The 13,825-nt window shown below is 47.0% G+C and overlaps 1 protein-coding gene across 5 annotated transcripts in view; it reads left to right on the top strand.

The window, feature by feature from the left end:
• LOC8053058 (signal transducer and activator of transcription 5A) overlaps positions 1 to 13,825 on the top strand; it is a 66,562-nt gene that overhangs the window by 24,741 nt on the left and 27,996 nt on the right. For 2 of the 5 annotated variants that reach the window (XM_029968134.3, XM_029968136.4), the window contains exons 13-17: positions 2,288 to 2,468; positions 5,142 to 5,292; positions 8,864 to 9,003; positions 9,419 to 9,574; positions 12,113 to 12,173. In XM_029968134.3, coding sequence (XP_029823994.1) covers positions 2,288 to 2,468; positions 5,142 to 5,292; positions 8,864 to 9,003; positions 9,419 to 9,574; positions 12,113 to 12,173 — 689 coding nt within the window. Of the gene's footprint in view, positions 1 to 2,287; positions 2,469 to 5,141; positions 5,293 to 8,863; positions 9,004 to 9,418; positions 9,575 to 12,112; positions 12,178 to 13,825 lie in introns of those variants that run through there. The other 3 variants (XM_029968135.4, XM_040502108.2, XM_040213551.3) reach the window with 2 other exon arrangements.

Below are 13,825 nucleotides of genomic sequence, written 5' to 3' on the forward strand. Positions count from 1 at the left end.
GAGCTTGTTTGCAAACAAACATCGGTGAATACAAAACCTTGCCTTACAGGGCAAGAGATCCGAAGACATAGGCCTTTGTGTCAATTCTCCGTCATAGTCTGCCCTAGTTGAGTTCTTGTCCCCTATTCCATCCGCGCTGCCTGCCCAGTCCCCAGACCCTAGCGGAGCCTCGCACATAGGTTGCACTATGCGTGTTAACCAGTGTTGCACACGTTCCTCAAAAAAAAAAAAAGGAACAAAATCTGGTTTCTCGTTCCTTCTGATTTTTGGAACGTGTTCCCGTTACAAGTTCCATCTGTCAGAAAGGAACTCATTCCCATTACCGTTTAAAAAAAGGGAACGCATCGTTACATATACGTTACTTCTGTATTTTGCTGAGTACCGTGTTTGGTTAAATCGAACTAAGTTTTATTTTTTTTTATATAATCTTCTACATCAAATGGCAACAAGAATTTGAATGCCGTGATGGAAGAGCACCAGGAAAAGAAAACAAGCGGAAGTAGCTTCATTTGTTGATATATTCACTTTCAAAATCTCAGCTTTTAACCATATTCATGTTTTGTGATGGGCGATTCAGACAAGCCAAATGTACTGTTACCCCACATTGCACGAGCGTTTTACAGCAACTTCACACGTTTCAATCTAACGAAGCCCCTTGTTTGAACTTTAAAACCATTGCTTCTCGATGTTGCTGTACGCAAGACGAGTAAGTGAGGAAGAAGGTAGGGCTTTTAGGAGGTCAATACTGGAAACTACAAGTCCTTCTTCGTGAAGGTTGGAATCGTTCACTTGGAAGGGGGGGGAGAAGGAATATAGGTTAATATTTGTGGATCTTTTAAGTGACCGATGTTCGGGGTACAAGGGTGCGTTCGATATCTGGATGTTGTAACTGTAGGTATCTTTGTGGAAGTTCAGTGATGACTGTAGTCGGCCTGAGATTTCTGGGTGTATGAGGATTCGTGGAAGCAAAGAAAGTAACTGAGTTTGAAACGTCCCTCCTTCTGTGTCTTTTTCTTCGGCTAGAGGTTTTGCTTTTTGTACCGCAGTCTCGGGCACTGAAAAAAGAATTGATGTCCGCTAGCTTTTCTGCACCTGACTGTTACCAAGCGAAGGACACACAAAATAAACCCTGAGATAAGTAACCAAAAAGTTAACAAGATCATGCTTCTCGCAAAGATATTGTTTTTGTATTTTTGGAATTTCCCTCTTCAAAATAAAATAAAAATTACCCCGCTGGACGAAGAAAGGAACGCCGTTCCTTTGTCCGTTCCAGTAAAAATGTAACGAGTTCCCGTTCCAGTTCCACCGATGCAAAATGAAACGGCGGCGTTCCTTCGCTGCTCCTAAAAGGAACGCGTTCCAAGAGCGCCTTTCCTTGGGATGCCGTTGCGTACAACACTGCTGTCAACCCTGTTTTCCGGGGAGTGTGCACTCGATGCATCCCTCCCATGGAACTTGCCGCTGTTTGGCAGATCCATCTGGCAGCTACTAATCCAACTAATTGCGATTGAAAGCGGGGGCAGCGCGAGCAATTGGTTGTCTGCTCTAGCACCGTTTCAACGTTTCCACAGCTTTCTCAAATCGTGTACGGACGCAATATACAAATTGTGTTTTTGTGATACTATTTGAAGGCTTTCCGAGGACACGCCACGAGGGGTCGGTAGCACGCTCCCTGCGAAGCGAAGGGTAGCCTTCGCCATGCGACAGACGTCTACTCCCACCTAGCGGTAGTTCTGGGTAGGAACTGGCATAACGCTGCCTCGTGTAGCGCCCCCTCCAAGTTCACGGCCGCAGTGGAACCTATATAAGAGGCTCGAATCGAGGTTTCCTCCCGGTAGCTCTCTCCCTTCGGTTAGCGTGGCCGTTGCCGCACGCGGGCCGCATCGTGCCGTCTGCCCCTGACAACCTCGCACATTGCATGCCATGGCAACGTCTCTTTTTTTTTCAAACTTTCCCCCTCTCCTTCCGCTCCTCTCAACACCTGAACGGCGAGGACATTGTGCTGGAATTTCGACGTCCCTCACCCGAGTTAGTGCGGGGCACAAATTGGACGCGAGTCCCACGTTGGCATTCGGCCAAAATTCCCGTTCGATCTGTGCCCCGCGGCGACCTACGGTGGGCGGCGTAGAAAATGCGGCACCACGTCCTCGCCGTTTAGGGGGCCGTTGCTCCTCTCTGCCTCCTGCCCCGGCACTGACCACGCTTCCTGGCTGCACTAACCCTCGGCTTTGTTGGCCCCCCCTCCCCGCCCTCCCCTTCCGCTGCTTGGCTCGCGGCCCCTCCCCAGCGGAGCGCCCAGGCTCAGCGGGGTGCCCCCTCGTCGGTGCAGGGGCGGGTGCCCTTTGCGGTGCCGGACAAGGTGCCCTGGCCCCAGCTGGGCGAGGTGCTCAGCATGAAGTTCCGCTCGGCCACGGGCAGGGGCCTCTCCGAGGACAACCTGCGCTACCTGGCCGGGAAGGCCTTCCGCAGTGAGTGGCCTCTCCTGTCCTCCCTTTTCTCGGCACAAAGACCACTCTTAAAAGGGCTCTTCACGCGGGGTACCGCAAGTGCTGTCGCGACAAAGAAGGCGTAAATTTTTATCAAATAATGTGAACGTTGCGGTACGTGCGTCCATTTTCAGTTTGGACGTCGTCCATGCAAATGGCTCGGCTTGCCTCCTCTCGTCCTCGCCGTCGTCTCTTTCCCTTTCTTGTTTTTGGTACATTGGGGGTTGACGACAGCAGCAGAGGATTCGATGACGGCCAAAAGAGTGTACGAGTGGCTGTCCGAACCCACGTGATGAGCACGCTTTAAAGGCGGTTATACTTTGACGTTAAGCGCAGCTAATGCAGCATAGTGCAGAACGTGCGTCTTCCATTGGCTGGCGAGCGGGAACCTGATGTCTGCGACCAATCAGTATCTCTGTGCGCTGCGCTACACCACATTTGTTATGCTCAACATCGGATTAAGTCTGCAAGGATGTAAGCGATGGGAAGATTTCCCTCCTGCAAAAAACGAATGTGCAAAAGTTACCGGAATTAGAGGAAAACCTTGTTCAATATGGTAGATGCTGTGACTGCAGAAAACTTGTCCTGTTTGAACAACCCTTTAAGCGCTGTCCACAGAAGACGGACGATTTGTGCCACACACAGCAAAAAGAATCGAGCTCAATTTTCGAAAGTACCCAATATCTAATTCAGAACATGCGTACAATTTCAACGAGGACATGAACCATGCTGCTGGGCTCGATGCAGCACAACTTTCCTTCTCGCCATTGCCTTTGTCTCTGTGTCATCGTTTTCGGGACATTCAAAGTTCAAAGTTGACAATTTTTGTTTGGCGCATGATGGCCTCCGTTGCCGCTGCGCCATTAAAACCTTAATCTTACTTACTTACTTCAAAGTTGACAACATCCTGGGACTTACGTCGTGAGCTTCTTCCAAGGATGTAGGTGAAGGGTCGCTTTCCCCCGACTAAAATCGGTCCAAAGCAGACTGGAAGCGGAGGAAAACCGACTCTCTTGTGCATGGCAATTACCCTGCATAACACGGTAGTATCCTGTGTGGACAGTCCTTTAGACGTGTGGCGCAAATGTTAAACTTTTTATACGAGGATGTCTACCTGTAATGGAATGAATCCATAGAACCGATGTGACGAAAATCAGAAACTGAAAGAAAGTTAGCCAGTCTCAGCGGAAAACCTGCTAAATAGTTTCTGGTCGGTTCTTGGAGTAAGCCCGAGCATTTAGCGTTTTCATCACATACCCATAACTTTGCCAATCTATTTGTCTCGTCAAACTGCATTTGGCGAACCAGATGACGCGGCAGTCTGGTCAACCATGCTTTGATAAGAAACCCTATTGCACATGTTGAACAATATTCAGTGTTCCCAAAGATACATCTTGGTCATTCTATAAAGATCATGTTGTGTATTGTCAACATTTTTAGGCTGTAATCCAAATTTTACAGACTGCTGCTACAGTCGTTAACTGATCTTTCAGACTTGGAGGGGACCCTGAAATTGTTTAAATAATCGGGTGGTCCGAAAAATCGATTTAAGCCGAAATATCAAATTTCCGCACATTTTCCGCTGCGTATTGGCCACTTTCCTTTCGCTTAATATCAATTTTAAGTTCTCGTGCAACTTCCGCTTTGTATTATTCACTTTTCACTTGTTTGTTCATCTGTTTGATCATGGTGCTGCATTTTGTCGGCGCCTTCATTGGCACAAACAGAAGTGAAGTTGGTGCCATTTGGCACTTTTTGGAGACAATGTTTAGTCCGCCAAGCTCGCTTCAATACTAAGCCTATTCGCAATAAACCTTCGTGCTCCACGACCATAAGATCGGCAGACGGCTGGTCTTCTCGCGGTTGCAATAGAGAAACGCGGACCACGAGAAGAACTGGAAGAGCCATAAGAATGGGCAGACAGCAGACATGTCGGCTATAGAGGAACCGGAGAACCCGACTATAGCCTCATCCCAGCGGCATTGTGGTTTTTGTTTCATCACCGCGGCATGGCGCCACTCATCGTGCCTCATTCCAAACTTGCCCCCCCGCATGGAGGTTATGTCCACCCCTAAAACAATTCTTGGGGAGAACCTTGGTCCCAGTGTATACGAGAGGACTTTTTCCAAAACTTTCGCTGACTGTACTTGGGGACAACTTTCTGCAGCAGCTCGGAAGAAAAAGGCAGATGGGTTCAAGTTCTTTGATATGTGTGCAAGTGCTGCTATAGCAGTGGTTCTCAACCACTGATGCTTTGGGGATCCCTTCTGGGTCGTTTCAAGTGATGGGGACCCCCTCCACCAGGGGGGGGTCCCCATCCGCCATGCCGCAGTGAAGACCGCCATGCCGCAGCGAAGAAAACTAAATACTTTCAAACCAACTTTAAAACTCTGGAACGAAGAATAATCAACCTTACTAACTCTGTGCTCATGGCTCGGTCTTTTTATCAGCCAGCATCAATACAAACAATTTTGTTCTTTATGGTCGAGGGCTTTGGGAACCCCAAGAAGGCCCTCGGGGACATTAAAGGGTCCACAGACCCCCATTTGAGAACCACTGTGCTTTAACTCGATTGCCACAAAATGTTATCCTAGTTCTCGCTCCACTTGCAATGGGTGGATGTGACCGGGGTTGTTTGTCCGGCATTGTTTGCAGACGCCCAGATCCAAGACTTCACCAACATGCTGGTGAGCTGGTCGCAGTTCTGCAAAGAGCCCCTTCCCGAGCGCAACTTCACCTTCTGGGAGTGGTTCTACGCCATCATGAAGGTCACCCGGGAGCACCTCAGGGCACTGTGGAACGACAGGTACCGGTCCCCTCACGTGGGTGATGCGCCGAAAACACTTTTGCATGAATATCGGTACAGTAGAGGTGCTGTACTACCAGATTCGGACCCTTCTCAGTTTCGATAAAGTGAAGCATGCGTTTCGTATGAACATTGTTAGGCAGGTTTGACTCTGGAAAGACGGGACATTACAAATGGCAGGTTTGACTCGGGCAGGTTGGATATTGCAACTCTTGAAGAGGTTTGATATTTCTTACGGACATTGTTATGCTCCAGGTTTGACTCTAGACAGGCTTGATATGCCAGCTTTTGCAAAGGAGTGGTATTTCTTACTAAATGAGAGATAGCTTTTGGATATGCCAACTCTTGAAAACATGCGGTATATGCTGTATTTATTCGAATCTAGGCCGGCCCCGATTTTAAGCCGACCCCAGAAAGTCCGAAGCCAGGAAAAAAAAAAAAAACTTGCCTCGAATGTAGGCCGAACGAAAAGGTGAGGACAGCGTTCACAAAAACAAGACATTTATTGAACATGAAGATGCCGTGCTCATTCTGAGTCATCATCGCTGCTAGCCTCGTCGCTGACTTGTTTATCACTGTCATCTTCAAACAGTGCGCTATCCTCAGTACCATCAAGCGTATTTGATATGCTGCACTTTTTGAAGGAGCGCATGATCAAAGTTCCAGAGATGTCGTCCCACGCTGCAGCTACCCAGCCCGCCACTTGCGACAGTGATGCGCGCTTGATGCAGCCTGTTGCCATAAGCTGATGGTCTTCCTCGTTCAACCAGTCCGTGTAGAACCCCCGCAGGCGATCCTTGAATGGCTTATTTATACACACATCAAGTGGTTGCAACTGGCCCGTCATGCCACCCGGTATCACAGCGAGGTTGGTGTTCGCCTCGGCGAGCGCAGCCTTCACACTGTCGGTCAAATGCCCGCAGTAGGAGTCGAGCACAAGGAGCGAGTTCTTGCACAAAAGGGCGCCTGGACACCGCCACCACACGATCCTTATCCATTCTTGAACCATGGCGCTCGTCATCCAGCCTTTCTCATTGACCTGCACAATGACATTTTGCGGGAAGACTTCTTTGGCGGGCAGTGTCTTCCTCTTAAATATAATATAAGGAGGGAGCTTATGTCTGTCTGCCGTGCAGCACAGCATCACTGTCGCGCGCTGCTTTTCATATCCTGCAGAGCACACCTTCACTTCTTTGGCGCCCTTTTCACTGACGTTGTACGCCACCGGCGTATCAAAATATACAGGTGTCTGGTGCGCGTTGCCGATTTGTCCGAGTGGATAGGCTCTCGCTTCCCGCTTTTGCAGCACATAGCGCTGGAACTCAATCAGTTTCTCCTCAAAATCACCGGGCAACTTCTGTGCGATAGAGGTGCGACGACGGAGGCTAAAGCCGAAGCGCTTCATAAATTTCTGTAGCCAGCCACGGCTGGCTTTGAAGTGTGCCCGCAATAAGCCTCGTTCCCTTGAAAGCTCCCTCGCTTTCGCCTGGAGCACTTCCGTCGTTACTGGAAGGGCAGCTGCTCGCTGCGTCCAAACCAAGTCGGCCAATGCCTTCTCCATTTCATGGCGTTTTCGTGGTCCGTTGAATGCCATCCTCGTTGCGGCGCACGCAAATATCCTCTCCCGTTGCTTCCTGCAACGACGGACATTCCTTTCCTCCACGCTCAAGTCCTGCCCGGCTTCAACGTTCGACGACAACTCCACGGCTAAAACAACTTTTCTTTTAAAAGCGGAACTATAATGGCAAAATCCTCCAATCTAAGCCGACCCTAGAGTTTGATGTATCGGTATTTTAAAAAAACTATCAACCTAGATTCAAATAAACACGGTATTTGTTGCTAACAAAAGGTGGGTTTTATTTTCTGTTGCCGCTTGCGGGTTGGAGGCCAAAGAGCATATATTTATGTAGTTGTTTTGCTATCAATTCTGGCACACTCTTTAGATTACGTTTTTACTAAGACAAGCACAATAATCAACGGATGCTAGGAATATGAACTGAAACGGGTTAGCTTTCTAGGAAACAGCATAGCAGAGTCTGCTCCTTAATTTTTTGCTGCTGTTAGCTATGGTTCTAGACAGTTCTCTTATGTCACCGAGTTTACCGAGAAATATCAATAAAAGTAGCTGTGAATATTTGAACATTGAATATTGCGGACAAGAGTGAGCTACTGGTGGCACTCAGGGGAAATGATATTTGTATGGAGCAGAAAACAAGAACGTAGGCATGGGCGAATAGAGGATTTTGGGTCCGAATCTAATTCGAAGTGAATAGTGATTTTGGCCGAATAATTTCTAATCGAATGCTTCGAATAGTACAAGCAACAGAGACCACAAGATATGTCTGAACTATAGTTTTATATTTGCCCTTATTTGGTATTAGAAGTACTGTAATTGTCAATTTTAAGTGTATTGAGTTTGGGAGCATGAAATGGACAAAATGGTCGGAAGCTTGCGCCACCTGGCTAGAAATCAAAGCCAGAGTAAGTCAAACCCGTTTATATCGAACTCGCAAAAAAACGTCTACTAGTTCGATATAGCGGGTTATTCAATATAAAAGTTTTAATGAATTTGACTCAAAAATCCACTTTCTGTTGAAATATTACACAATGAAGTAGTCTTGCATCTTCTGCTGCTTTTTCTTCATCGCATCCGCAATAACGATATTTTTCTGTGCTATCAACGGACTCCAAAATGCTCAGACCGCTGCCTTCTACGTTCGCGCATTAGCGCCGAACTATGCCGAGAGCACGGAGTATGTCCGAGCAGGAGCACCTCCTGCAGAGCGCCGTTTTGCTTTGCAAGTTGGCTTTCCCCTACAGCAGGTGGCTGCGTTGGGGGAAAATTAACTAACAAATCAAGCAGGCTTTTTTTTTTTTTCTCTTTTTTTCTGGGCGGCAGTGTCAATTGTTTGAAAGAAAAAATAATATTCTCTTTTACGGACGGAGCGGGGAGAGAGAACACGGAGCACCCCCTCTTCGCTGAAGCTGTTTTCTTTTCTTCCCTAAGAAGAGAAAGCCAGCGTGCTCTGCAAGCTGACTTTCCCCCAATGCGGCCACTCGCGTTGGGGGGAAAGCCAGCTTGCAGAGCAAACCGGCGCTCTTGGCAGTTCGATATATCAGTAGCGGCTGCTATTTTTGTTCGATGCAACCATAGTTTTTGCTATATGTCATCACTGTAACATTACTGTGCACAGATATTCCTCGATATAACGAATAATTCGATGTAAACAGGTTCGATATAGTCGGGTTTGACTGTATTTAGAAAGGTTGAATAATCCTATATTGTCGAATAATTCAATATTGTCGAATACTTAAATTCGATTCGAAGCGAATGCCGAATAGAACAGAATTCGATTGGCTATTCATAATAACCGAATATTCGCCCAACCCTAAAAAAACGGGCATGGTTGGGAGTTAGCATATCTGAGAAGTGCAACATCCTCTGCGAAAGGCTCATGGTCAAGCAAATGAGTGGAAAGATGCCCTGAAACATTATACCAGGTTCTACCTGTTCAGTGTGCTTGTACTTGTAAAAAAGCTAAAATATTGCCTTTTCTTTTTGGCCTCGTAGCGTTGTATGGGGCTTTGTTGGACGGCGCCAGGCAGAGGACATGCTCCGACAGGGCTGCAACGGAACCTTCCTACTCCGCTTCAGCGACTCTGAGCTCGGAGGAGTCACGATTGCCTGGGTGCACGAAGACCCCACCCAGGGTCAGTGCTCTCCCCTTTCCCTCGTTCATTCTCCCGACATTATGTGGAACGGCATGTTGTGGTGCAGTGACAGTGGACAAAAGGGCAAACTGTCATTCCACCTGTTTTGCAACTGACCAGTCGTCACACACGGTACTATATACGACCACGCTGACAAGGCTTGCATTATGAAATTACCTTTTCTCTATATTTAATACACCTGGAAAGAAACCCTGGCATCCCTTGCTAGAAATGTTGAGAACAGCTTTCAAATGCAACGAAATTTGCTGGAGAAGCATTTAGTGTCTGAAAGGACTGGTTGGATGTTTCGGCTTACGAGGAGGTCCAGTCCTAATTAGGATTGGCCTGTGCACAGTATGTACCGTTTCCTGGCTTGCTTGCGAGTCAAGACCCTGCTTTGCCTGGGTCCCTGCAGACACCAAGGAGGTGATAATGATCCAGCCGTTCACCAGCCGGGACTTCACCATCCGCAGCCTGGCGGACAGGGTGAGCGACCTGCAGCAGCTCGCCTTCATGTACCCCGACACACCCAAGGATCAGGCCTTCGGCAAGTACTACACCCCAGTCACTGGTAAGTACTGCCGCTTTGAGGGTGTCCAAGGAAATAGAAAAAGGGTGACATGCAAGTGTCACCTTCCTGTAGTTGGTGACAGGTGAAAAGTGAAGTGGAAGCTCCTCCAACCTCTTCACGCTTTAGCAGAGCAAACGCTGGAGAGGAGGTCGCCCCTTCTCCAGCTTTCGCTCTGCCAAAGGGGAGAGAGGTGGGAGGTGCCTCCACTTCACTCTTGACCTGTCACTAAATGTAGACATCTTTTTTCTTTTTGTACCTTTCGCTGCGAAATTGCTTGTGCATCATTTCTGCTGCGCAGTTGCTGCTTTGTGTGTGGCGTTGTTACTGAGGAAATATTTTTGGAAGGATTTGGTTGGGGATTGTATTAATAGATTGCACTCAGAAAATGTTGTGGTTGTGGGCTTTTGTTTTACTTGCTGCTCGTGGATTGAACTTGTCCACTCCAGAATTGGTGCTCTTATTATTTGCAGTACGTAATGTGGGCTACCACACTTGTCATTTGAGTTTCTGTTCAAGGTGACTTCAGCAATTCGAGAGATCTTTCTTGCCTCGCGTTGCCATCTTATCTGCCACAAACATGTACTAATGCGGCATTACAGACACTTTATTTAGAAATTAGAAGGATGGAACGTTGTGGAACAAAAATTAAAAATGTTTACAAAACTCTGTAATGCAAAATTAGAGCGCAGCTTTTGAGAAAGAGGAGGGGAGGGGGAGGGCAGGGCCTCCTCCACCCTGTCCTCCCCCTTTTCCCTCCTCCTCCAGCTAAATTTAGCCGGAAAATTGACACCACATGACCTCAACAGCGATTCAATTTACTGCTAAATTTAGCGGGGAATCGAATTGCTGTTGAGGTCATGTGACATCAATTCCCCGCTTAATTTAGCAGGGAATTGAATTGGTGTTGAAGTCAGGTGACGTCAATTTTCCCTCTAAATTTAGCGCAGTCACACCGACGGCGACACCGCGAAACATGGAAACGGGCGTCTAAGAGCTGCGCTCTAAAACTTGTTGTGCTTCGTCTGTATAATATGTAACTAATGTACTGACACATTTGTCAAAGCCAGTTACATTAACATCTTCACTTTTCTTTAAAAAAAAAAAAGGAAAGCCACTCCTCTCTGAAAATAAGGAAACACCAAAGCACATTTGATTTAGAGACGTTCAGTGAGGGCAAGTACAGTGTAAATTGCCTGTAAGGTATGTCGCGGGAGTCCCGAAAATCCGCACTATAAGCGGTACTGCGCAATAACCAAAATATCAATTTTTCAGGCCAAAATACATGCCATGAGACAACTTACCTTTGTAAAAGAATTTATTTTATGTTAAATGAAAAATAAAGCTTAGTTTGAGGAAAGTCTTTATTTTGCCAGACTAGTACACTTCTCTCTCAAGTGTGTCACATATTTTGAAAGAAATGGATGACTTTTGCCTGGCGCAGCCTTTTAACAGCGTCGCTGGTTGCGGACGGACGTTGCGAGCGTTCAGGATTGCTAATTCTAATCACTTCTCTCCGGTGATGAAAACGCGTAAAAATTCGCATCCTTTATATGGTACGCGCCAGTAACACCTTCAACTTGAGCGCAGGCATGAAATGCTCCAAATAAGAAATCCGGGCGATGTTCGAAAACACAAATGCTTAGAAAGCACCACTGTAGTCGAAGTAAACAAACAGACGACACAGGCGTTTCTGCCGTCTTGAGAGTGCCGCCACAACATCGCCGCACAAATAGGTGGATCTTCCCTTCTAGTACGTTCTGGGTTATCATAGCGACACACAACGAAAATTCAGTCAAGGATAGCGCTTTTACGCGGAACGATGAGCTTCCACCACGCTAACCACGCCGTCTACGTCGACGATCACAACTGACGCCATGTTTGCGGATAGAAGAAGCCGGCGCGCGACCGGCACGCAACGCGCGCGAACATTTCTCCTCGATTTGTGACTGGTCTGTCGTTGCGATTGTTTCGAACGCAGCGGAGGGACGCACGCACGTGAACGACACGTGCGTGCGTCCCTCTGTCACTATGGCAACTGAAGCCTTTCTCTTCGCTTCTCTCCGCTTCTTCGAGCAACCTCCTTGCCCCGCAAGTGCCGCTTGCGGCTAGCGCCGTTATCTAGTGTCGCACAGGGAAGCGTGCTCGCTGCGCCAGTAGTGGTCGGCGCGGTCGGCGGGCTGTTCCAGAAACCGCACTATAACCGGTATTTCCCTTCACGCACTTGCATTTTAAGCGGTATGTAATTACATGGAATTCTATGGGAGGTGAACCGGTGGTTTAAAAAAAAGCCGCGTTATACCCGGTCCTGCACTATAAGCGGTTACGTTGTAAGTGGTCTATACTGTACGATATAAAATGTTGCCGTCTACAAATAGACTCCCAAAGCTGTGGTTTTTGCCGAAGTCTGTATAGCATCGTAGTTGGTGGTCTAGCTTTCTTTCTGTGGTCGACAAATCTCTCTAGAAGTGGACGGGCCGACTTATCGGCTCTCCTGAGGCGGCTTTGAGCAGCGGGTGCTCTTGTGTTCTCTCCTCACAGACACTCAGCCAGCCATCAGCAACGGCTACGTCAAACCCGTGCTGGTCACGCAGATCCCAGGGTGAGTCTGTCGTTTACCCGCTCTTCGACCTAATTGCTACTACATCATTCATGTTCTGGCTCCACTGTATGCTAGAACAAGGTAGACCTTGTGTGGTGTTTGCTGCTCTTGTCTCATTTTTGTTGCTTATTAACGCGATTACATTAAGGACCTTGTGTCGTAGAAAAGCTGGCCTTGGTGGCGTGAAGTGAAAATCCTGATTGATCCATAGCGTGATGACGTCACAGCCACATGACCTCGCACGGGAATTTCAAACAACCCACATCACTTACGTGAAACAAAGTCACACGTGGAATGAAAGTGATTAAGAAACACGACATGTAATGTGCATTAAAGGTCGCCGCATGTCTCAAATGATTTCACTTCATAAAGTAATTAATTCGCCTTAAATAAAGATGTAAATAATTTTAGGCAGAAATCAAACCCACGACCCTTCAGTTGCAAGCCAGACACGCTAATAGCTAGGACTGGCAGGAAGAGCATGAGAAGGCGATGCGAACGGGGCCTGAGAACGCTATCGCGTTCCAGTCTTAAAAGCCGACGTGAAACCTCGGTTTTCTGCAGGGAAGATAGACCTCTTAGCGCTCCCCTCTCCTGAGCTGCGAAAGGAGCCAAGTTGGGGCAAGGTAGAAAGTGGAGAGGATACAGGAAAGGAGGAGGCGGGCAAAAGTGCAGTGTTGGGAAGTACTTTAAGTACATTGTACTACTTCAAGTAGGTTTAGGAAACTTTTGCTTGTAGTACATTCTCTGAGTATGTACTTCTGCTTAAAGTATTTTTTTCAGGTACTTTCCGAGGAAAGTACAATTCCCGACTTCAAAGTAAATTCCCAAAATTTGGTTTTGTAAAATTTGTTTCATGAAATGATGCTTTGTGAACTCCAAAGAAATACTGGGAGGGATGTTCTACTCTCACCAGAAATGTGAGCAGATGACGCACCGCTCCGTTTGTTCTGGGAGCGGCCTTTCCCATAGTTCTTTTTTAACTCGCTACTTCTCGGTCGGTCAGCGCAAGCGAGGAGGTTTAAAATATGAGGAGAGCAAAATTAATCATAATGTAGCACCTGAGACTGTGGTGCGAAAAAAAATGGAATTATCAGGCCGAAGTACAAGACAACAGAGGAGAATGTCACAATGTTTTGAGACTTGTCTTTTTCTTCTATTTAAAAGTTCTCTAATTTTTTCGCACCCCAATCTCAGGTGTCGCATTAAGATTAATTATGAACAGCACGCTTGCACACTCATTTTTCTTTTTTATTAAGGAGAGGAAGCTTTTTTTATGAGAGGATTGCTTGCAGAAGCTGCGGGGCTGATGTCATACTCTCTCACATTTAATCCCCTTGAGTGCAACAATCTAGTGCAAGGGGCGCCAAATTCAGAAGAGGGTCTTCTGAATTTGGCTCCATTCCTGAAAATAACTACTACCCTGTGGCCACTTGACTTTATAAAATATTTGCCGCTGTTTTTGAAAATAGGTCATGCACCCTTGATTACCGATGGGCAATGCATACCAGTTAAAAAATCGCTGTATAGTGGAATGAAAGGGCATCATGAAAGATTGTGTTAAAATACTTGTACTTTACTTTGAAAGTACATTGTATTTTAGTACTTTACTTCAAGTATGTTGCACCCGGTGTACTTAATACTTTACTTAA

Source organism: Ixodes scapularis, unplaced genomic scaffold, assembly GCF_016920785.2.
Source record: "Ixodes scapularis isolate PalLabHiFi unplaced genomic scaffold, ASM1692078v2 PGA_scaffold0__279_contigs__length_252992795, whole genome shotgun sequence".
Lineage (NCBI taxonomy): Eukaryota > Metazoa > Arthropoda > Arachnida > Ixodida > Ixodidae > Ixodes > Ixodes scapularis.